This window comes from Micropterus salmoides, unplaced genomic scaffold, assembly GCF_014851395.1.
Source record: "Micropterus salmoides isolate LMB-PRFRI ecotype aquatic unplaced genomic scaffold, ASM1485139v1 Ms_hic_scaffold_23, whole genome shotgun sequence".
Classification (NCBI taxonomy): Eukaryota; Metazoa; Chordata; class Actinopteri; order Centrarchiformes; family Centrarchidae; genus Micropterus; species Micropterus salmoides.
In genome coordinates this window covers 5,442,216-5,464,789 of record NW_024041484.1, presented here as the reverse complement: position 1 = coordinate 5,464,789, position 22,574 = coordinate 5,442,216, and the positions used below count along the sequence as shown (strand labels likewise).

The 22,574-nt window shown below is 42.3% G+C and overlaps 3 protein-coding genes across 4 annotated transcripts; all 3 read left to right on the top strand.

The window, feature by feature from the left end:
• Positions 1 to 2,888: 2,888 nt before the first annotated feature.
• Positions 2,889 to 5,418, top strand: LOC119918335 (G2/M phase-specific E3 ubiquitin-protein ligase-like). Its single transcript, XM_038739023.1, has 3 exons — positions 2,889 to 3,077; positions 4,056 to 4,270; positions 4,752 to 5,418. Exons 1-3 carry the CDS (start codon positions 2,971 to 2,973, stop codon positions 5,000 to 5,002), a joined length of 573 nt encoding a protein of 190 aa, XP_038594951.1. The 5' UTR covers positions 2,889 to 2,970; the 3' UTR covers positions 5,003 to 5,418.
• Positions 5,419 to 6,203: 785 nt separating this feature from the next.
• On the top strand, positions 6,204 to 11,571 carry LOC119917899. Its single transcript, XM_038738313.1, has 5 exons — positions 6,204 to 6,511; positions 6,945 to 7,047; positions 8,119 to 8,284; positions 8,444 to 8,737; positions 8,871 to 11,571. Exons 3-5 carry the CDS (start codon positions 8,235 to 8,237, stop codon positions 9,133 to 9,135), a joined length of 609 nt encoding a protein of 202 aa, XP_038594241.1. The 5' UTR covers positions 6,204 to 6,511; positions 6,945 to 7,047; positions 8,119 to 8,234; the 3' UTR covers positions 9,136 to 11,571.
• Positions 11,572 to 15,923: 4,352 nt separating this feature from the next.
• On the top strand, positions 15,924 to 20,662 carry LOC119918548 (protein RIC-3-like). 2 transcript variants are annotated; one of them, XM_038739340.1, is made up of 4 exons: positions 15,924 to 16,528; positions 19,997 to 20,214; positions 20,318 to 20,387; positions 20,504 to 20,662. In XM_038739340.1, exons 1-4 carry the CDS (start codon positions 16,387 to 16,389, stop codon positions 20,596 to 20,598), a joined length of 525 nt encoding a protein of 174 aa, XP_038595268.1. In that variant the 5' UTR covers positions 15,924 to 16,386; the 3' UTR covers positions 20,599 to 20,662. The 2 variants fall into 2 exon arrangements, with proteins under 2 accessions (XP_038595268.1, XP_038595267.1); XM_038739339.1 differs by having other exon boundaries at positions 15,930 to 16,528; positions 19,994 to 20,214.
• The last annotated feature ends 1,912 nt before the right edge of the window (positions 20,663 to 22,574 follow it).

Sequence of the window (22,574 nt, the reverse complement as noted above, 5' to 3'; positions counted from 1 at the left end):
GATTCTCATTGGCCTCGTGTCCTACCCCTGGAGCCCCGGGCGTTGGGGGTGCTGTGGGGTTGGTGACGGCCTTGCCTGATCTGGGGTGGGCTGGGGGGGGTCGGGGCTCCCCTGGCGTGGGGGCCCGCCCTTGGCCTAGGGTTCTGCGGACTCGGGCTTGTGGCCTTTGCTCATTTCTGGGTGGGTGGTGTGTCCCTGGGCCTGGGGGCCCGTTGTCTCCTCTCCTCGCCTGGGCCCTCTTCGGCAGAGGTGAGGCTCCCGCTGCTTCCCCCTGCCAGCTCTCTCACGGTGGGGGCATTCGGGAGTCTCTGGGGCGCATGACCGGTGCTGTCGGGGTAGGTTTTGGTGCTCCTCCTTGGGGGTGCTTGACTGGGGGGGCTGGGCCCCTGTCCGGGGATGAGATCGGCCTCGGGGGCTGCTGTCACTGGCTGCACTGTAGGGAGGGATGCCTCTGGCTGGGCTGGGGGACCGTTGGCCTGGTTCTCCCGCGTTATCGCTCCCTGGTGGTAGCGAGCTTCCCGGCACGGCTTTCTGCTGTTCTTCCTTGGGGCGGGGTACAGCTTCCCCCTGGACATGCGGTCTGGGGTCCTTTGCGCTTTGGGGGGTCGCAGGGTGTCCTGGCTTCTGGGGGTGGGGGTCTGCGGTGGGATTGTGGGGCGATTATCGATGCATCTTGATGCATTATACTTTTTCCCTGGGCAGGGTCTCTGGATGGCTGCTGGGCGTTTAGTTTGTGCATTAGAGTCCGGGGGAGGCATTTCCTCGTTGGCTTGGAGGGACCTGTTTGCGTTCCTGTTTTGCTTCGTTGGCCTCGGATCCGTGCTTGCCCATTTCTCTGTCGGCCAGTTGTTGGACCCCTCTGGATACTGAGGTATATAGTTAGTTTTCGGGATGTGCAGTGTGGGTGCGGGGCAGGGCTGTGCTCCGGTTTGTTCTGGGTTTGTGCCTGGAGTTCTCGGCCCTTGATGGATGGGTGGGTTGTTGGTGGCATGCAGCTGAGCTAGTTGATTTTGCCTCGTTGCTGGTTTGACTGGTGTTGCATGGCGGCCGGGGGGCGCGCTGGGCATGGGGGATGTCGGCTGGCGCCGGCGGCCTTAGTTTTTTCCGGCGGTTGGGGGGACGGTGGACTTTTATTGGCGGGTGCACGGTGACCTGTGCGGCGCGTTTGCTGCCGGGCTGGGACTTGCTGCTGGTGTTTCTCTCCGCTGGCTTTCGCTGTCGTGTTGTTCCGTTTGCTCTCTGTCATTTGCCCGACCTCGCACGCGGGATTCGCGGGGGGCTGCTGGGCATGGGTGTCGCCGTGCTCGCGCAGTGTGCGCGTTGGGCTCGTCACTTGTGCATTGGTGTTGATGATTGCGTGGCATTTGGGCATTGTGGTTGTTTGCTGCGCGGCGGTGGGGTGCTGGATGGGGGGGACCACTGGTCTATGTTGCGTCCGCGCCGCGGTCGGTCCGGGCGCTGCTCTTCCTCTTTTGCGTTCCGTCGGCATTACGTTGTCAACTGGCATTTGGGTCGGGGTCTTCTGCGTTTGCATCGCGGTGCATCTGGGAGTCTTTGTTTTTTTTTTTTTTATTTGATTTATTCTTTTTCTTTCTTCCACCCCTATTGGCTACTGGGGTTCTTGCCTGCCTGTTACAGTCGTGGCGTCCCACTCTCTCTAACAACTACATTCTTTAACAGGCTTATGCGCACACACATGTACACACACACATACAGACACATTCACCCACACGCACACAGACACACAGACACAAACAAACTTAGGTTGTCCCTGGTAGAATTATTCCTGATGCCTTTCTTTCAGTTACTTATTTAAATTAATTATTATTCCAGCTCTCGTGGCTGTGTTGTGTTGCTTATTTAGTGTGTGTGACTGTTTCTTGTTTTCATTGTTCTCTTAGTTGTCTTAATATGTCATTAATATGTCAGCTGTTTATTGCTGCTGTTCGTCTGGTTGTCTTTTACTATTATTATTTTTATTGTTTTTTTTGTTTGTGTTTGTTTGTTGTTGTTTTTCTCCTCCCCAAGCCCCCCTCTCTGTTCTCTTGCAGGTTTCGTTGCTTTCTGCAATTGGTGTTTCCCACAGCTTTTCCCTGTTGTCCCCACCCTCCATCCCCCTTTCCCCCTTCTCTTGCAGGTGTTGTCCTTTCTCTGTATAAATAAATAATAAAACAGACAAAGGAGTATTTTAATACTCTCTTGTGTCTGGCACAATATGGTATCCAGGTCATTATACTCTATACCAGGCTGCTGGGCAGGACAGGTTTAAAAAAAAAAAAAGATTTTGAATGTGCCGAGAGAGCCTTCCGGCGACCAGCCTTCAATCCACAGTCCAAGCTGGACATCGTTTTCATAGATGAGGATGGTCAAGGAGAAGGTGCCATCGACGATGGTGGGCCAAAAAGGGAATTTTGTAGGTTGCTAATGCAACAACTCCAGGGGCATCAAATATTTGAAGGGCCTCTTGAAGCCCGTAACCTGGCCCTTGACAGTGTTGGTATGTTTTTTTGTTTGTTTTTTTTCTTTCCAACAATGTCAGGAAACATACTCATTTAATGTATGTCCACACTCCACAGCTTTATTTAACATTACTTTGATCAATTTTAATTGTCTTTCTTTTATAGCTCTTCACAACAACACTTATAGACTTGTGGGCCAAATGTTGGCAGTTTGTCTCATCCATGGAGGGGTGTCGCCACACTTTTTTTCCAAGAGGCTTTTTAATCAAGTCTGTGGTCTTCCACCTAGTCCAGCAACCATTGAAGAGGTGGTAGACCACAGCCTTAGGGCAAAACTGGAGAAGGCAAGTTTGGAAGTCATTACACACTTTACACACCTGTCTCTGGCCAATAAATGTTCAAGTATTTGGTAGTGGCTACTCTCTATTTCCTTTTATAATTTCAGATAAGCAGTGCAGTAGCGCTATAGGATGCAAGGCAGGCTGTCAATGAAGCGGCCGAAGAGTTGGCAATGATGGGAGCCCTACGGCACCTCCGCTCGTTGGACCACAGGGGGGAATTGATGGAAGCTGTCCTCCAGTTCCACTGTGAAGGCCGAATCTATGCAGCCCTCCAACAGTAAGTTGTATATTATAAACAGAAAATGTTAATTGACATCAACTGCAGCAAAGCAACTTTACTAGACCCTTGGTGTTCAAATTACAGTAGTGGGATTTCTCCTTGAGTTGCTATTGACACGTGAAGTCAAGTTATTTTAAATTAACTAATCACAATATTAAGTACACCATTTAAAGTAAATGGTTTCAGGGGAGGCTCGCTGACTGGAACTGAAACCACCATATCACCAAGTGAACATAGAATAGCCTACATGTGTGAGTTTGGAGATACAGTAGTTTTTGGTTCCCCCATCAGAGTCAGAAACTAAGTCACTGTAGTCAGAAGTCATGCATCAGGCTATTTTGGCTCAAATATTAAGTGTCTATGGGATCAATTAATTTAATCAAGATCCGATAGGCATCCAGGAATTAAGCAAAGCTTACAAAGTAAACTAAACTAAAGACTTGGTGGGGGGAGCGCTGTTTCCGAAACTTTGTCTGAGGGGAAGCCCGCAGTCTAAGACTTTGAAAACCCCTTGCCCTAGGTGCATGGTGAGGGAGTATTGGAGAATCTTTAAAGGTGTGAAGAGGCAGGGCAAAGGCAAAAAAATTAATACCACAAATGTGATGACAGCAGGAAATGGTAGTTGGGGTCTGCTAATGTATGAAAGGGCATTGCTATTTTGTGTCACCCTGATGGTGTCTCTCCAGAGGTTGGTCAAGACAATTTTTTTTTTGATTTTTGTTTTTTACGCACACACGAGTACAGACTTGCAGGCAGAAAACGATACAATTAAATTTTTATATACACACACAGTAGTGCCAATTCATAAGTTTATCTCATTGCAGTTTTCACATAGACAAGGTCTAGACCATACTCTTAGTAATATTTACAGAGACCCAGCAATAGTAGAACATGAGGTAATGGTGTTTTACAATTTCTACAATCTTGGGTAACATTGTAAAAGAACAGAATTAAATTATTACTTTTTTGCATCAGATTCAAAGAAGGACTAACTTCACTTGGTTTCCTGGATGAAGTCACCTCACATCCACAAGACTTTGAAAAAGTCTTCCTCCAGGACACAACAACCCTAAAGGCCAGCGACATTGTGGGGGTGTTCCAGGCCAGATGCCGATCCCTCCCATCATCAAATAGGCGGTTGGAAGCCAGGACCATTGTATTCTGGAAAGACTGGCTCCTGGAGGTGGAAGGTATGGGTCCCTGTGCTTATGTGTGTGTGTGTGTGTGTGTGTGTGTGTGTGTGTGTGTGTGTATAGCTTTATTTGTGTTGTCATGTTTTTGGTAAGTCACGTGGATGGTTTCTGTATAGTTCATTTACACACCTGTTTAATGCCAGTGAGCAGATAACAGGTGAGTGAATGGGACGCTGCTGTTTTTTGTTTTTTTTGATGAACGCGGTGTTCTCTATAGTTTTGATTGATTTCTCACTATACGGTTTTCACATTTTAAGTTGCATATTTTCATCAAAAACCTAGAATATTTTTTTTTGAAATCTGCGAATTATGCAGCGAGTCCGACAAACGGCACCACAAGGCCCTACCTCAGCCTCTTGGTACTTTGTTTTTGCTTTTAAGAATAGTCTCTACATTTATCTTACAATCTACTACTGGCTGTGGCTGGCTCCTTCATGAATCCTCTTGCAACATAATTTATTTTTATATCTATATACAGGTGGACTTGCTGGACCAATCACACTGGAGCAGGTCCTAATTTTTGGAACAGGTCTCCGCAGAATCCCAGCAATGGGCTTTTCAGTGCAGCCTGAGCTGGCATTTTTACACCCTGAAGATGGACATGCCAAGTTTCCCCAGGCCAACACCTGCGCGTTGGTGCTACATCTACCCGTGGGTCAAACCTACAGTATATTCAAAACTAACATGGAGCTTGGGATAGGCTCTGCACACCAGTTTGGGTTGGCCTAAATGGTGTCTATTTGTCTTTTCACTTTTGGAGTGAAGTTCTCAGGATTTGTTCATTTGTTCATAGTTGTTTTTTGCATAGCATGTTTGTTTTTTTCTGTTCATATTTTCTGTTCACAAACCTCACATTAGTTTAGTTTTAAAAAAAGAAGTAAATTGTAATTGTCATGTGTTGGTACAAAATTTGTATGAAAATGCTAACTTAATATAAATACAATATTATGTAAAATTATATCACACAAAGTGTAACCTATTTATTGTAGTTGAGTAAAAGTGTGTATATATATATATATATATATACACACACACACACACACACTAGTATTATAGTGCTTTATTTCTTTTAAGAAGCAATTCAATTGTTTGTTTCAAATTAAACTGAACCAATGCTTTAATGGCCTGTTGCCATATACTCCCTCGTTCTGTCCTCATTAACCGACAGGTTTTGCACTTATCAAGTTACTTTTAGTGGCTACCAGTGTAACATTATTACCATGACCAGTTATGAAGTGCCCTAGGTTGTAATTGACAAATTGGGTAACTTTAATCCAGATCCAACTGTTTGTGGGTTTTGTTGTGCCTTTTCATGAAATTAATTATAATATAAATTTAAAATTATGCTATAGAGTTTTCGTTTTTATTAATCGAGTTTCAACAACTGCCTCTGATTGGTTATTCCTTGCCTAAAGTTGGGGTTAGAGTTAGCCAATCAGGCAGATTCGGAGGCAGGACTCGACAGAAAGCCGGTCAAAGCAAAGTGTTTTCAGAACTACGAGCAAAAAGTTACTTGTATACGAAAACTCATCTGTCTAAAGTGAATTTGGATTTCCCAGGTAAGTTGATGTATACTTGGCCAGAACAATGTTTAACGTGGTAAAAAAATAAAGTTCTGTAAGTACGTATTTGCGACTCGTAATTGTTACTGCTCAGTTAGCAGATGAGGGAACGTTCATGCCGCCGCCATTGCTGTAAGTTAACATTAGTTTGAGCATCGGCTTGTAGCCTGGAATGAGATCTCGTGAGACCCCCTCGCTCATACCAGCATTGCGTTATTGTTACAACTAAATGGGATTTATCATATTATGTCAAAAAACATATAGTGTTAAGTTAAACAACATGGAGTTGTGCAGGCAGACTCTTGAATTAATGAAAAATATTAATTACCCTTCATAGCTTTTAGTGGAAACTTTTATTTTGTGTATTTGTAGTATTTTCTTGTGTATTTTGAGAATCTCAGATTCTGTGTACAAGAGGGAAACGGGAACTCTGTAAAGTAATTGTAAACCTCGTGATATTTTTGCATTTGGTCAAAGCCAAGTTGATGGGTGGGTGGTACCAAAGACACAGAAGAACTCTCAGTTGTCCTTCTAAACTCAATTCAGACAGACATCTGAAAGAAGTTATGGCTCGGAGGACCTTCATCTTGCGGTGCAGGCACATTCTTCATGACTGTACACGGCGTCTGTTGATGGACGATGTTGGATCTGGTGTGCAACTCTTAACATTGACGAGGTATGTTGTGATAGGCATGCTCGAGAATGTCAAAGGATGATGCACTCTAAAACTATTAAGTAAAAGGCCCGCACACACTGCTGATCGTTATGCTATATTACAGTATACAGTAAAACAGTCTGCATAGGAATTACATGGTGCCTGGTTATGCCAATATGGCCTATATCTCTGGCTCCCACCTCAATTCCATCACAGGACCAGGAACCGACACTAGGATCATGTTTGTGGACTTCAGCTCTGCTTATATACTGTTAAATTATTACGGGAGAAAGGGTTTAAGATGGTATTGTGTGTGTTTATGTATGTCAACTGTATGTTTGTCTACAACCTAGTCACTATAGCAAATTCCTTGTGTATGTAAAATACTACTTGGCAATAAAGCTCATTCTGATGCCAATAAATGGGTAACCATTACGCTTTCTTATTTTCTCAGGCTAGAGACAATGCACAGAAGCCTCCAGTGGGCAAGGGGAAGACTGATCAATGTCACAGCTGCAGACCAACTTCTCAGCGACGTGGCTGAATTAATTCAGGAGGTCAGAATGTCTTCTCAGCTCACAGTGTGTTGTCTTTTGTAAATTTTATTATTATTCTGTTTCTAGTACTGCAATCATAATGACTATGACTTGAACTGGATATGTAGTTTTTAGTGTTAGCATTCTTAAACTTCCAAAGAATCTATCCTTGTGGAAATATTTGCAATATCGAGTGTGTGTGGCAGCTTTGCAGTAAAAGTTTATTTTACATACTGCGCTTTTGATGTTGAGGTTTCATCAATATTCTGTGCTGTATAAGTTGATGTTAGGTGGCCTCAACTTGTTATGATTTTGGCTAGAAATGGAAAAGTTTCTTTCTCCTATTAAGGTTATGCAAAAGTTATAGAAATACCTCAGAAAGGTAATTTAATAAAAATATTTCTAAAAGTTATTGAACTATATTATACCATTTTAAAAATTGTATTTATTGTGAAGTTAAGCAAATTTGAGGCGCAGGTTTTTGGGTGACAAGATTTGATAGTTTCTGCGTCCAAGTATTCATTAATATAACATAACAATATTCCTGTTGTAGGCTCCGGAACACAACAAATTATTTACAGTTTACACCAAATATTACGGTTTGGATGATCCAAATATTTACTGTAAATGTGACAAATGTGCAAAAAAGGAAGAAATCAAGAAGGGGGCAAATACTTTTTCACCGCACTTTTAAATTTATTTTTAAGTGTGTTTTATTAAAAAGGACCAGACTCGAAGCTTAAGACCTTAGCATAAATGCACAGATATTTGCAAGCATGGCACTACCCCACAGTCCATGTGTTAAATTTAAGCACGTGCCATAGCTACTGATGTTTCGTCAGATAGCTTTTAAACCCAGCTTCATGTCAAATACTGAATTGTATAAATACTCACACGTCACAATTTGTTTGCAATCCACATTATGGTTTACACTACCAGACACAACTGTATTGATTATATGTTGTATATTTTCTGTATATACTATGTACACCTTCTGTATAATGTCTGTAGTGCCTGAGTCAGTAATGGCTGGAAGAAAATTATGTGTGTTAACATACTTGGCCAATAAATCTGATTCTGATGTCATTTCAGGTAGTTTTGGCTACCAGGCACCGCTGGTTTTGAGTGGAGGTAGAGGTCGACCACATTACTGTGTCACTCGGGAACAGCTGTCATTCTTAAGGTCATGTGGCTTCACTGCACCCCAGATGGCAGATATTCTGCATGTGTCTGTGCGTACAGTTAGACGACGTTTGAGGTAAGAGACTAGGATTTCCGTGTGATGTGATATAGTCACGTAAGATTTGTCCTGTAAAAACACACACTTTTATATGTAATGTGTGTGCATATTGTTTGGTCATGATGGACATTAAGAGTAACTTATGATTGTGCTGGATTACATTTCTCTACCTTTTAGACAGTTACACTGCACTCGCGCTTCATTGTATGCAGACTTGACCGATTCTGCCCTAGAAGAACATGTGCAAGACATTGTGGCTGGCAATGACCTAGTTGGTCCTGAGGCTGTGAGGGCATCGCTGCATGCAAGTGGACTCCGTGTGCAGAGAAGGAGAGTGCGAGCAAGCATGATTCGATTAAATCCTGGAGCTGCTGCGCTTCGAGCAGTTCTGCAGAGACCAGCGCGACGGTCTTATCAGGTGGCAGGTCCAAACTCATTGTGGCACATTGATGGAAACCACAAGCTGAGAAGGTAACTACAGCAACAGATTTATTCAGCATTTATTTTGACAAAGAAAAGGAATGTTACATTTAGCTGAACATGTTTGCCATTTTTGCTATATCAATAGCCACCTTAATAATATTTTTTTTTTATCTGGTTTTAGGTGGCGGATAGTTATTCATGGGGCTATAGATGGGTTTAGTCGCCTTGTGGTCTTCCTGCGTGCCTCCAACAACAACCGCAGCAGCACTGTGTTGGACAGCTTCATCAGTGCTGTGATCCACTATGGCATACCCTCCAGGGTCAGGACGGACAGAGGTGGTGAGAACAGCGCAGTCTGGCTGATGATGAACATCTACAGAGGCTTTGACCGTGTACCCACAATCAGAGAATTGAGAGGCTCTGGGGTGATCTCTGGCGTGGACTGACGAATGTCTATTATGACTTATTCCACCATCTGGAGAGCGAGGGCATCATTAATGTTGACAGTGAGAGGGACCTCTGGGCTCTCCATTATGTCTATCTGCCAAGGATCAACCGGGACTTAAACGACTTTACAAATCAATGGAATAACCATGGTTTGAGAACAGAGAGACACATGAGCCCACTACAGATTTTTGTTAGAGGCTGCCTTGAGCAACAGGGCCGACCATCAACTGCCATGCAGGACATCTTTGTGGCCAGAGCTGCTGGTGGTGGTGGTCAAGAAGCTGCTGCTGGAATTCCTAGGACAGAAGAGCTGGAGTTGCTGCTAGACTGGCCAGAAAGACGGATTACTGTGCCTGACATTCACTACATGTCCTGTAATGGAGGAAGTACAAGCACGGTTCGACCCACTCAGTGGCCCCAGAGGAAATCATGGCATACAGATAATCCGTGATCTTGTATCTTTTTTGGATTCAGCGTTGGGATCACAGGGACTTCACAGATGTGTTCATATTTGATCTTAACTGAACTTTCTTTCATGTGAGTCATTGAACTTGCTCAGGAATCCCCAAAAAGGCAGTAGTGAAAAAGAAATGTATTGGGTTGGAGGCAGGGATGCCCATGTAGGGCTTTTGTACTTTTGACTACTTTTTCCACCACTGTGAAAGACGTACTTTGTAATCTATTAAAATTTCTTACCCTATTTTCCCTTTTAAATTCTTCCATCCACTAGATACAACGTGGATGGCACCACTCAGATGACTGGGAAGCCTATCTGTCCCCATCTCTTAAAAGAAGAGCATCACCACAGCAGCCCCACTGTGCGCATCCAGCCAGCCAGTTAAAGAGCTGAAGTTCAAACAGCCCCAAGAACTGAAGGTTTTGCCCAAGAACTTCCACTCACCCTACGATGGACTGGACCACGAGTGATGCCCATCACCAGCTGGAGCCTCACGCAGACGCACACACACACACTGATGTACTTAGGCTATATTGGTTACAGTTGTTCATTAAAATTAGCGTAATTATATTTTTGCATTATTTTTTAAATACCTTTTACTGGTTTTAATGGTTTTAACATAATTCCTAATTGTTCAAAGTATTAAGTCAAATATCTAGTAGTAGTCAAGACTCCAATCAATTGTCTCTCACAAATAGTCTGACAGATTCTTTATCCTGGTTGTTCATAATAATAATTTTGAATGTTGTGTGGTTTACACAGTAAAATAAATTTCAACCTTTACTGATTAAACCGATTTCATTTTGTCATTATCAGCCAACATTATTCACAATGTAAAGATAGCTTATTGATGATTAACATGATTTCAAAACATGCATCTTATTATTTAGCTTAGGTATCATCAGAAGGTATGCTTTCACAAAGACTTCAGGTAACCTTTCTCAAATATGTCCATTTCGGAGGAAAGCAATTCAGCGTTTTTTTAAAACCAAGTATCTTAATAGCCTGCAGATGCCTTTTCAGGATCAGAAGGAGCTTTATTGTCAAGTAGTGTTTTACACATACGAGGAATTTGCTGTGGTGATAAGGTGCTACATGTAGACAAACATACAGTCAACATAAATAAATGTGGAAATATATAAATATGGAATAAGATAAGTTTTTGTAGCAACTTGTATAGTGTAGTGTTTTGGGGTAACATAAATATTATCGCAGGAGTCCGGAAGGATAGCTTTGGATAAATAAATAAAAGCCAGGGAATAAATGACAAGCTGTGTTTTCCCTGAACCGACTGAAACACACGTTTGTGTCAGGTTGCCTTTGGCCTGGATTTAGGATGACATGGTAAAACAAAGCTTTGTAGAAACAAGGGTAGGCTCGCTATCAATACTACACCGACTGAAGGGCTCATAAAAAGACAAATGAGGCTTAAACTGTTCACTGATGACCATGTAAAGATAGTTGTTCCACTTATGGTGATTTCTTACTTTCTTTGTGTTTGTATGTTCTATTTTAGGAGATACTTTAATCTGACAGTGATGATAAATAAAATGCAAATTAATTATTTATGTCAAATTTGATCTAAAATCATCAATCATAGATGTTACAAGCTATAACCTAGAGTAGCTAAATATTTTTAGTAAATGTAGTCAATTTACTTGATCAGTCTGGGACTTTTGTGTTGAGTTTTTCATGCTTGTCTGTGGTTACTTTCTGCCTTTGAGTGGCTACGATCACAGTAAAGTAGATCAGTGCTGAATTAGTGTGGTCTGTTCTTCTTCTGTACTGATTGGGTGACAACAGTTCAAATTTAGTGGCTGTAAAATCCACAGGGCGGAGCTCATTATCATTTTACAAAACGCCGTTTGTTTAGTTAACAAAACAGCGTTTAAAATGGCGTTTTGTTAACTAAACGCCGCTTTTTACGGCGTGCCAAAAGAAAACGGCGTTTTTCGCGGCGTTTTTATACACAAAACGCCGTTTTGTTAGCAAAACATGCTACAAGAGTGACGTTTTTTGGCACTAATGGCTTGCCATATAACCACATTCAGCTACTGCCTACACGTTTAGTTGCCAGTGCCTTGTGTTTCTGCATTTGGGTCTGGTCCTGTCTGTTCCCCTCAATTGGTTTCACCTGCTTGCTTGTGTTCTCAATCTGTGTTCTTGTCTGTACTTGTGTTCTTGTGAAACGTCATCTTTTGTGGTCCAAGAACTGTCCCAATACACAAGTTATCATTTTGGCAAGAAAGGTTAAAAGTTAAAAAGTGTTCTTGACACGCCCATTTTACCGAGGATGCATCAGTTCGTAACTTGTGTGAACTTGACAGCACAGATATCCCAGCATTCATTCCGGCATTCAAGTGAGGGGCGGAAAGAAGCTGAGAGAGAGGCCACAACAGAACATTTTTTAAACTATTTTACCTTATTTCATCGCTAAATCCACTTCTGAGAAGATTTACCGTGAGAAATCAGCTGTGTAGATGTCGAATATTGACAGTTTTACTAAAAATTATGGCGAATCCAAAATGTGCTCAAATGTTTTCGGAGTTGTGACGCTCCACAACTATCAGCGGGGGAAGCTAGCGAGCTAGCCGGCCAGTCAGCTCACAGAGCCTTCAACAGACATGCAGACCACTGCAGCCAACACAGCAAGAGTCCAGCAACAACGGCAGGGTAAAGACCCACAGCTGTATGATAGTTTTAACGTTCGTACCAAGCGGGAAGCTTCTGGTCTACAATATGAAGCCGATGCGGAAGTCCCTGAAACCTGCATTCTATTGAAAATCCAGCAAGGGGCGACTTATGGTTGCAAAAAGAACTCCGGCTCCCTTAGAAATAATGGTAAAATGACCCTACAGCTGAATAATTACCTCAGTAAACACTTTGATAACGAGTTTATGGTCTCAGTCGCTAGTTTCAAGTCAATACAAAATGATGTTGATTTAGTAAATTATGGTCCTATTTATTTTAAAATAGACCATAAAGCAGAGTATGTTTCAGTGCGGGATTATCTGTGATTGACAAGTCGTTACCATGGTGACCTGTCAGGCTAGAGTGACACGTACCCACGGCACTGTGTAAATTTAACCAGTGCCATTGAAAAAGCTTATTAGGAGTTGGCTGTTCACTTTCTCTGGTGAGTACATTTAGTTTTAAGACAAAGTTATCAGCCCTGTTAAAATGATGTGAGTTACAGATGCACTAGCTAGCTAGCTCCACACACGGCCGTTAGCTCCGCTGTATCGTCACTTCCGGCCACTTCCTGGTTGCAAAAACTGGACATGGCAGCGGCCTATATCGGCCAAACTCGAGGCTTCAAAACGGCAGTGGCAACTTTAATTTTGTAAGGTTTTAACTTAAATCAAGAGACAAGCAGATGATGTCCAGAAAAATGGTGATTTACCGAAAAATCTGGTCTTGTGAAACTTCAGGAAAAAAAAACAAATAGTATGAAAGGGGACTTTCTTTGCTTTATTATTATTATTATTATTATTATTATATCCCCTTGATGCCTGAATTTATTTACAATAAAAAAAATTAGGTATGATCCAAATTAGCGACAACAGGCATTAACGAGAAACCAGGGCTTGCAAAAGGTTCCCAGGTACGTCTTAAATATGCGCAAACAGGCATTGGGGGAATACATATGCTATCTCACCTGCAGTCTAAAAGGAAGAGGTGTGATACAAATTTGCGACTATCAGTGTTAAAGGGGTTTTTTAGACATTACATTGTTAGTGTACAGTAGAGTTGCGGTCACAGTATTTGCTTTGTATTTGCTTTTATTTCATATAATTTTTAAAACATTGAAAAGACTAAAATACACGTTTTAAGATAAATATAAAATTAGTAAAATAAAATAAATGGGATAAAATAAAGTCAAATAAGATCGGGAAAGGCTCTCCTCTAAAAGTATGTTTTAAGAAGGGAGAGTTCACTGACTCAGCTGACCTGATTTCCTCAGGCAGGCTGTTCCAGAGCCTCGGGGCCCTGACAGCAAACGCTCTGTCCCCTTTAGTTTTCAGTTGAGACTCTGGAACAGACAACAGACCTCTGCCCGAGGATCTCAAGGTACGTGCTGGTGCGTATGGGACTAAAAGGTCAGAAATATAACAAGGTGAGAGGCCATGAAGAGCTTTAAAAGTAATCAATAGAATTTTAATGTCAATTCTAAAACATACTGGGAGCCAGTGTAATGAAGCTAAAATAGGAGTAATGTGGTCATATTTCTTTGTTCTGGTTAAAAGCCTGGCAGCTGAGTTCTGGACAGTCTGGAGTCGATTTATAGATTTTTGGGTTAAACGGGTGAAAAGGCTGTTGCAATAATCCAGGCGTGATGAGAGGAAGGCGTATAAAATGGTCTCGGTGTCCTTAAAAGTTAACATAGATCGAATTTTTGCTATATTTCTAAGTTGATAAAAACATGATTGAACAAGCTTTGTGGTGTGCTGCTCGAAATTTAAATTACTATCAAACCAAACATCAAGGTTCTTTGCCACAGGCTTAATGTGATTTACTAGGGAACCAGCAGATGGCAGTATTTGATTTGCCATCTGCTGAGACCCGATGACCAGGATTTCTGTTTTGTCTGAGTTCAGCTGGAGGAAATTATATGACATCCATTTTTTTACTTCACAAAGGCAGTTGTTAAGTGAACTCAGCATTCCAGGGTCTGTGGATCTGACGGGCAAGTATATTTGTGTGTCATCAGCATAAATATGAAAAGAAATGCCATGTTTATGGATAATATGTCCAAGGGGAAGCAGATACAAGGAAAACAAAATGGGTCCTAAGACCGACCCCTGAGGCACACCATATTTAACTGGACAGAACGAAGAGACATAGTTGTTTACAGACACACAAAACTTCCTATTTGACAGGTAGGATGAAAACCATTCTAGGGCCGTACCAGAGATCCCCACCCAGTGCCTCAGTCTGTCTAACATGATGTTGTGATCAGTGGTGTCAAAAGCAGCGCTAAGGTCCAGGAGTACCAGGACTGAGCACATGCCTTCATCAGCAGACATTAGAAGGTCATTGGTGACTTTAAGCAGGGCAGTCTCAGTGCTGTGGTACTTCCTGAAACCAGACTGAAACTTTTCAAATATTTTGTTATTTTCCAGTACAGTGAGCAGCTATTTGGACACAATTCTTTCTAGAATCTTTGCAATAAAAGGCAGTTTTGAAATAAAATATAAAAGCTCAAAACCTCGTCATTTGTTAAAAGTGATCTAGTGGTAACCTTATTTGACAGACAGGACCACTTTTGCCTGCCGGATCCCTATCTGTGTAGGGAGCAGCACCGATTTGGTACCTACAATATAATCATCACACCCGCCAAAGGCGAACCCATCACCAAAGTTACAACAAAGATGGATCAACAAATTCTTGGCTGGGTGCAGAGTTGTGCAACCTCGCAGAGGTTTTTGTATAAATTAAACATGTTAATTGTTGAGCTTTCATTATTCTGATTGACAGATTTGTTTTTACTTTGGAGAGAGCCATGTTTCTGCTTTGAGTAAGTTCCATCTCCTGGCTGTACGTTCATATTTAACAGACGATTCTGAGAGTCGTACAGATCTTCTCATCTAACTCTTGGTAAGAAAGCAAATAAGCGTATTTTGCAAAATGTTTGCATACGGTAGACTGCTACCAGGGCACTAGGTTTGATCTCTACAGAGAGTGAGTCAGCCCACAGAGAAACAGATCAGAATCCAATGTGGTGCTCTGCATCAACCTAGCCTCCATCACCTGGAAAATAAAAATAACTCATTATAGACTTTTAAAAAAACATCTGAAACCACTTTGTCCTCACCACAGGAGACAAGGTGGAAATTGTCCATGTAGTTTTAAGTTCCTCAGTATTCCCGTTCCTTTGGATTTCACATGGTCTGTTAATGGACTTCTGTGTGGTATTTTAATATCCCCCTTGCAGCAGAGACTTACTTCCTGAGTAAGACAGAATAAGCATACTTCCCCTGACAGCTCCTTGATACTTTTACTGGTGTGCCACTGAATACTGAAATATCTCAAAACAATATTGTAGGCCTCCTCATATTACGTTACATTACATTTATAGCAGACGCTTTTATCCAAAGCGACTAACAATAAGTGCATTTCAACCATGTGGACATCAGTTTCAACAAATATGCTGAACTGATTCAAGTGCTACAGTTTGAAACAGAGATAGAGATGGTTTTGTTTATTTATTTATATAGCACCAGCCTTGACAGAAGGGTGTGTTTAAAACCACTCAAGTGCAATTTCCAGCATTAACCGAAGCCACAGCTTCCCAGAAAACCCTTAAGGGTCCAACAGACATCAACTGCATGTTTGTTCCTCTGCCCACTAGAGCGCAGAGTGCTAGATTTGAAACAAAGCTCTCTCACAGTCCTTGTAGGCCTATGCTTATTACGTTTCCTGCAAATTGTTATTTGATTGAAATAGGCCACCACCCCGACTCGTTTTTCTCTTATTAATACCATATTAATTTAACAAATCTAAAAAAACGTCTGGCCCCAGGCAGTTTGACTTTTGTGAATCAGTGGCACAAGTTTTTCCAGTTGGCGCTTTTATTCTGAAAGCGTCCTTTCCGGAAGTCCGGTTCTTGTTATTGCAGCGGAGCAGCTGTTCGGAGCCGCACAGTTTAGGTCTCATCACACTGCTTTCGCTGGATATTAGCCTGACAGTTGAGCGTTTCCTAACTGTCTCCCGTGTCTTTAGCCACACATTTAGCGGCTGGCGTTGCTCCTTTTCGGCGGGTGTCCCGTCCCGTTTGTGTGTTCACGAGAGGATGGTTTTGTCAACGTCACAACAAGTCGCCCTGGCTTTCACGGCCGTGCTCTTCACGTTCGTCGTCCTGCCCAGGTTGTTTGGCGTCGGCGGCGGGGCCGGGGCGAAGGAAACTAGATTTGACCCTCGCTACACCAGAAAAGGTAGGACATCTCTCTGTTGTCGCAGTGGGGAATTACACACACCACTGGCGCATGTGCCCAAGCTTGTCACCATGCAAGTTAGGCTATGTCATTTTGCCTTGAGCTCACTGGTCTGCTAACTTGGAATAGCAACGTGCACTGACAGAGTTTTCCAAAATAAAGGTCATGAAAGAAGAAGACGACATTTACATGCTATGGTCAAGTCAGAAGAGAGTTTGTAGCACAAGTCCACGCGTGATTACACACTTTTGTTCAGCGCCATGAACGTCTAATAAACTCCATCTATTAGATAGAAGATAAGTAAAAACAAGCTACATTATCTATAATCAATCATATCTTTCCCTGTAAGGTGTAAATCCGCAACAAGATTAGATGATGCCACTCTGCGTTTTACTTTTTAGACTGCATGTTCTTTTTAGTCCCACACCGGGAAGCCATACTCAGGGTTAAGACATATCACTGGCGTGGATTGGTTCCTCTCTGTTAGGTGTGGTCCATCAGCTATTGGGGGAGCTGAGGCCTGCTGATGTCAGAGGGGACCAAACAGCCACCCCATTCAAGTTCAGTTTGGTCAGCACAAAACCATTACATTTGGCTATATCAGTCAGCTGGACTGGATCACACTTTTAAGAAGGAGCAATCCAAGAGATTTTGTTCCTTTCATAGACCATTGACCATAAAGTAACATGAAATATATTTTGTAAGGATTTTTAATGTTATACATCTTACTGCGCATAAAGGGGGTAATTTGTTCCCTTCCTAATGACCTTAACTGTTCTGGCTTCACAGTGGGGCTACACTGATACACCGTCTTATCTCTCAATATCTTCATTGAAGGACTTGAGGATGCGGAACAAACTGTAAACGCAACATTGACCTGTTAAGTTGACATGGCAAACATTTAGCAAACAGGCCGGAAGCAATGTTGGCATTAATGTGAACTCTTGTTCTGCGTCTACCTGCTGAAATTAATATTATATATTGAATATTCACTTTCATTTTTGGGTATGTTTGGCCTGCTGCTTCTGGAAACTCCTCTATGAGGATTTTGAGAGGGAATCAAAACAGTAAAAGTGTAGTTTGTGAAAACCAAAACAATGAGGTAAAAAGAGAGAGAAGTAGTCAATGCAATAACAACAGTAGGCGTAAAAATTTTTGTGGTACAGACATCAATGAAAATGAATTATAGTGATAGAATTATTGTTACTATGGTTATAGCACTAATAATAATTATAATTGTAGCAGCAGGTGTCAAGCAGGAACATGGGGGCAGCAGGAAGCCCGCGACCACAGATCCAGACCCCTAAGCTTTGGAGCCAGAAACACCTGCAGAAAGAGAGAGAAGGAGAGAGTTGACAAGGGGTGAGAAAGCACAAGACTACAGGAGAGGGAAGAAGTTGACTTAGTAACATGCATTAATGGGATATGAATGCATACTGACAAAGAGGGAGAGGAAGAGAGAGGAGCTCAGTGCATCATGGGAAGTCCCCCGGCAGTCTAGGCAGCATAACTAAGGGACGGTTCAGGACTCACCTGAGCCAGCCCTAACTATAAGCTTCATCAAAGAGGAAAGTCTTAAGCCTACTCTTAAATGTGGAGATGGTGTCTGCCTCCCTCTCATTTGACTCTTGGACACTCTTAAGAACCACAAGTAACCCATATCCTGATAATAGAAAGGAAGCATATATAAGGTGAACAAGATTGGTCCTCCCTGCACAGAACCTTGTGGAACTCTGGCGTGCACTAATGATTCATGTACAAACTGAGATTGATCTGAACAATAGTGCTTAAACCAGCTCAGAGCGGTTCCTTTAATGGCAATTAAATGTTCCCATCTCTGTAATAGGATATGGTGGTCAATGATATTGAATGCAGCACTAAGATCTAATAATACAAGTACAGAGCAAGTAAAGTCCTTTGTCTGATGCAATTAGAATTGTAATTTTTACCAGTGCTGTCTCTGTGCTATGATGCACTATAAATCCTGACTGAAAATCCTATTTTCTAACTATTGCTCTGTAGAAAGTCACACAGCTGTCTTGCAACTGCTTTCTCTCCCTTTTATGAAAAGCGCTCAGAGATAACTGTTGTGGTTTGGCGCTATATAAATAAAATTGAATTGAAGGATCTTGGCGAGAAAGGGAGGGTTAGATGTATTCGGATGAAACTCCTGGATCAAGAATGGTCTTTTTAAGAAAATGTTTAATTATTTTAAAGGACTGTGGTACAAAGCCTGTTATTAAAGACAGATTGATCATATCTAGTAAAGAAGTGCTGACTAAAGGTTAAGCTTCTTTAAGCAGCCACAGAAAGTGTGAAGCAAAGCAACAAACAGAGATGCTCTTTGAGCTAGAGTCCAAGTCAAGTCTCTCGTGGTTATAATGAATCTTGTATCTAGGGCTGCAGCTAACGATGATTTTAGTACTCAAAGCTTTTATAGATTATTTCAACGATTCATCGATGCGTCGTTCAAGAAGTACTTTTGCTTGGCTTTCAGCGTCGGCTGATGGCCGTGCAGTTCACACTACACAACTTGCCATCTTGCGATGGGAGTCTTGAAGTCGTTGTGGCGTTCACACTACATGACTGATCTGCTCTGTCACCCGACACTTGTCTCCAAGCCACGTTTTGTCAAGAAAACATACATGAAATGAGCGATCTGCACACGAAACAGCTGTTTGTTATTATAAAGATAACAGTTATAAAGACAAAGAATCTGGGTGACAGGATGGATTAGCACACGCAGGTAGCAGGGATTGTCTGAGATGCAGAGAGAGCTGGAGGGGAGTTAAAAGGTGCAGCTCCCCGACACCCAGTTAACTCTTGACTGTGAGGTTACAACTCAAACGCACGTGTGCATATTTTCAGCTAAGGACTGCAGCTTACTTTGCCTTCAACTCAACAATCAGTCATGATTTCAGTTAACTGCTAAAGTTGCTGTCACTGTTACCTTGTCTGTGGTCCGCTGGCAGAACACCAGCTGCTTTTTGTTCCGGTGCCGCTGTGCTGTTGCCAAGACGGTAACATTACAGAGTTGTTGTTTTCTTTAGCTTGAAATAATACCACACTTTGGAGACTTTCTTCTTTTGCCCTAGCTGTTTTCTCTCTCTTCCTCCACTTTGCAAACAGCTCCATCATATTCACGTCGTGTTCACAGCGTAAGCGCGATGTGCAACAGTAAGAAATGTCCATGTGAAACAGTGTGCTGTATAGTTACATGGATTAAACGAAGCCTCGATACAAAGAATTTGCCTTGATGCATTTTATTACACACAGAGAGCTGTGATCAGTAGAAGAAGCACACAAAATGACAAATAAACAACAACGTGGGGCAAGCTAAACGTTCCGCTGCTGAAACGCATGGTGGACACACCTCCTGTGTGATTCCGGCGTCACGGTCGGGCTTCATTTTCTACAGAAACCTCACCATCTGTCGTCTGTTTTGTCCTCCTGATGTATTTGCAGCAGCAGGTCCGGGCCCGGGCGCAGTCAGAGGTCAGCCCATCAACGTGAACGCCCCCGGTTCAGCTCAGACCCCTGAGAACATGCAGCAGATGAAGAAGCTGATGGAACAAGAGCTGAAGAGTGACAAGTACAAGTCCAACAGCAACAAGGGCTACGTGTTCACACTGATGCCCCTCTACGCTATCGGAGTTGGAGTGTTTGCAGCTTACAAGTTTTTGAAGGTAAGTAAAGACACCTGCAACACCAAATTACACTGAGGGAATTTACATCTTTGATAGGCGATCTCTGCAAAGTCTGTATCACTTCATTCTTTTCAACTCACAGATCAAATCTGCAGATGACGAGGCACAAAAGGACAAGTTTGCAAAAGGAGCCAAAAAATCAGTAGAGGCAGGTGTGTATCGCACGCATTGGGTTTTCTATTTGCATATCTGTGTTTTCTTCGGTCAAACAGATATTTGTTTACCATGAGTAATCCTCTTGTGTGTCTGTATGTTTGTTTTTGTACAGAGAACCAGTTGAACGAGCTGGAACAAAGGCTAGCGCAGACGGAGAGGATGCTCAACTCCATCCTCACCCAGCTGGACCCGCTCACTAACTGGTGAGTAGGGCTCCACCTCATCGTTGTAATCCACGTCATTGAATACAGAAATACGTCGCGCGTCGGTGCGTTGCAGTGAAGTGCTGTGCCCGGTCTAAGCAGGGATTCCTCTGGAGAAAAGCCGCACCTGCAAAACTTCCCCAAGTGTGATCACCTAACGTTTGGGTGTATTTTAGACAGAGACCCAACAATGTGGTGCTCTGTAATCTCTGAAAATTGGAAATTGCTTCACTGCAGCACAACTGTTGCCTCATAACAGAGCACTTTTCCAAGACGGCAGCAAGACAGCACCGCAAATTTACTGTTTGTCCCTGCACAAGCATGAAATATTAGGATTATCAACATGAGGAACAGGTTTCTGTTATTAGTAGTCTCTTAAAATTGATTTTCTTCATTGTCACTTAATTGTAAAAGTAATCTCTGCATTGCTGCTGTCATGGTAACGTAACGTTACACCATGTGTCATCTAACCTTTGGCTGTTTTCTGTATTCTGTTCTTTTTAACGCCACGCATGAGTGAGAGGAAGGCTCACTGAATTGAAGTGAGAAAATATTACGTTAGTTATCAAAAGGAGATCACATACAACAGCCTGAATGTGTGTGATTTGGTTAAATAGATACTGTAGCTCAGAGACATGATAGGTTTGGGGATTTTTAACTCACAGAATCAGGAACTAAAACATGACTTAGGACCAGTGTTGGGAGTAATACGTTACGAAAGTAGCGCAATTGACCCAAATACGCTGCTGGCCAATCACAGCGCAGTATAGGACTCTTTCTAACTGAGGTTAGGCTCCATTGACTCGTATGTAAAATCCGTCGCTTTCTAGCTTTTTCTTTGCTGTATTTTTCCAAGATATGGTGAAACGCTGTCCCATTGTTGAGTGTCTGTGGCATCAAATAACATAATCATGAACTAAGGGAGGGTGGAGAAGTGCATTTTCCCAAGTATTGTCTGACGGTAGCCCCACAGTCTCACTTTGAAAACCCCTGGCTTAAACTAACCTCACAGACTTTTGTTACAGGCTGTGGCTGTCTGTACAGTCTGTAAATCATTTCAGTTATTTTGTCCCACACCGATGCAAAAACACATTTGCCTGTAATTGTTTTATTGCATATAACTCTAGTGATGAAATAAATCCATTTAAGTCAAGTACTTTGGTAAAAATACAGACGGGTCCACACAGAGGTCGCTGCTGGAATGAGCGAGTTTCATTTTGTGCACGCACATATGAAAGCATGTTCATGCGCAATGTGGTTAACTTACAGAGGTAACAGACAGAGATTCATCAAAGTTGTAAACATTTGCAATTTGTGGGACCCTACACAGTATGCATAGTGAATGTATTGAGCGGTCCGGCTCTGACAGTTGTGGTTCTGATTATGAGCCTCACTTTTCTGTCCACTACTGTCCATCCTTATCTCTTTTCTGTTAGCAGCCTGCAGTATAAATAAGATTGCTGGCAGTTACCCTTGTATTTTCTGAAATACTATAATGCCATAATACTGTTTCAGACAGTAGAAAATATTATCTGAAGACTTTGTAGTAGAAAATGATAATGTCCAGTTCTTTCCAAATTTGGGTGTTGCACAAAAGACAAATTATTTATATATATATATATAGAATTATTTTTGTGTTCAGTCCTGGCAGACATTTTATTATAAGAATAACTTACTTTGTTTGGATTTTAGTGTTTACACTGTCATGAGAAGTTATTCAAATGTAAATGTAAATGCTCTGTACTTGTATAGCGCCTTTCTAGTCTTTTCGACCACTCAAAGCGCTTTTACACTACATCTGCATTCACACACATTCATACACTGAACCTAAGTGCTCAAACGGAAACTAACATTCACACTCATTCATACACTGGCGGAATAGCCGCCAGGGGCAATTCGGGGTTCAGTATCTTGCCCTAGGACACTTCAACACGCAACCAGGGGGAGCCAGGGATTGAACCGCCGACCTTCCGATTAACG

Bases quoted from the DNA above. Each gene is read 5' to 3' on its own strand.
- LOC119918335 (XM_038739023.1), top strand. From the start codon at position 2,971: ATGATGGGAGCCCTACGGCACCTCCGCTCGTTGGACCACAGGGGGGAA. The intron at 3,078-4,055 runs GTAAGTTGTATA...TTTTTGCATCAG, and splicing joins ATCTATGCAGCCCTCCAACA to ATTCAAAGAAGGACTAACTT. The intron at 4,271-4,751 runs GTATGGGTCCCT...ATCTATATACAG, and splicing joins CTGGCTCCTGGAGGTGGAAG to GTGGACTTGCTGGACCAATC.
- LOC119917899 (XM_038738313.1), top strand. From the start codon at position 8,235: ATGGCAGATATTCTGCATGTGTCTGTGCGTACAGTTAGACGACGTTTG. The intron at 8,285-8,443 runs GTAAGAGACTAG...TCTACCTTTTAG, and splicing joins ACAGTTAGACGACGTTTGAG to ACAGTTACACTGCACTCGCG. The intron at 8,738-8,870 runs GTAACTACAGCA...ATCTGGTTTTAG, and splicing joins GGAAACCACAAGCTGAGAAG to GTGGCGGATAGTTATTCATG.
- LOC119918548 (XM_038739339.1), top strand. From the start codon at position 16,387: ATGGTTTTGTCAACGTCACAACAAGTCGCCCTGGCTTTCACGGCCGTG. The intron at 20,215-20,317 runs GTAAGTAAAGAC...TTCAACTCACAG, and splicing joins CAGCTTACAAGTTTTTGAAG to ATCAAATCTGCAGATGACGA. The intron at 20,388-20,503 runs GTGTGTATCGCA...GTTTTTGTACAG, and splicing joins CAAAAAATCAGTAGAGGCAG to AGAACCAGTTGAACGAGCTG.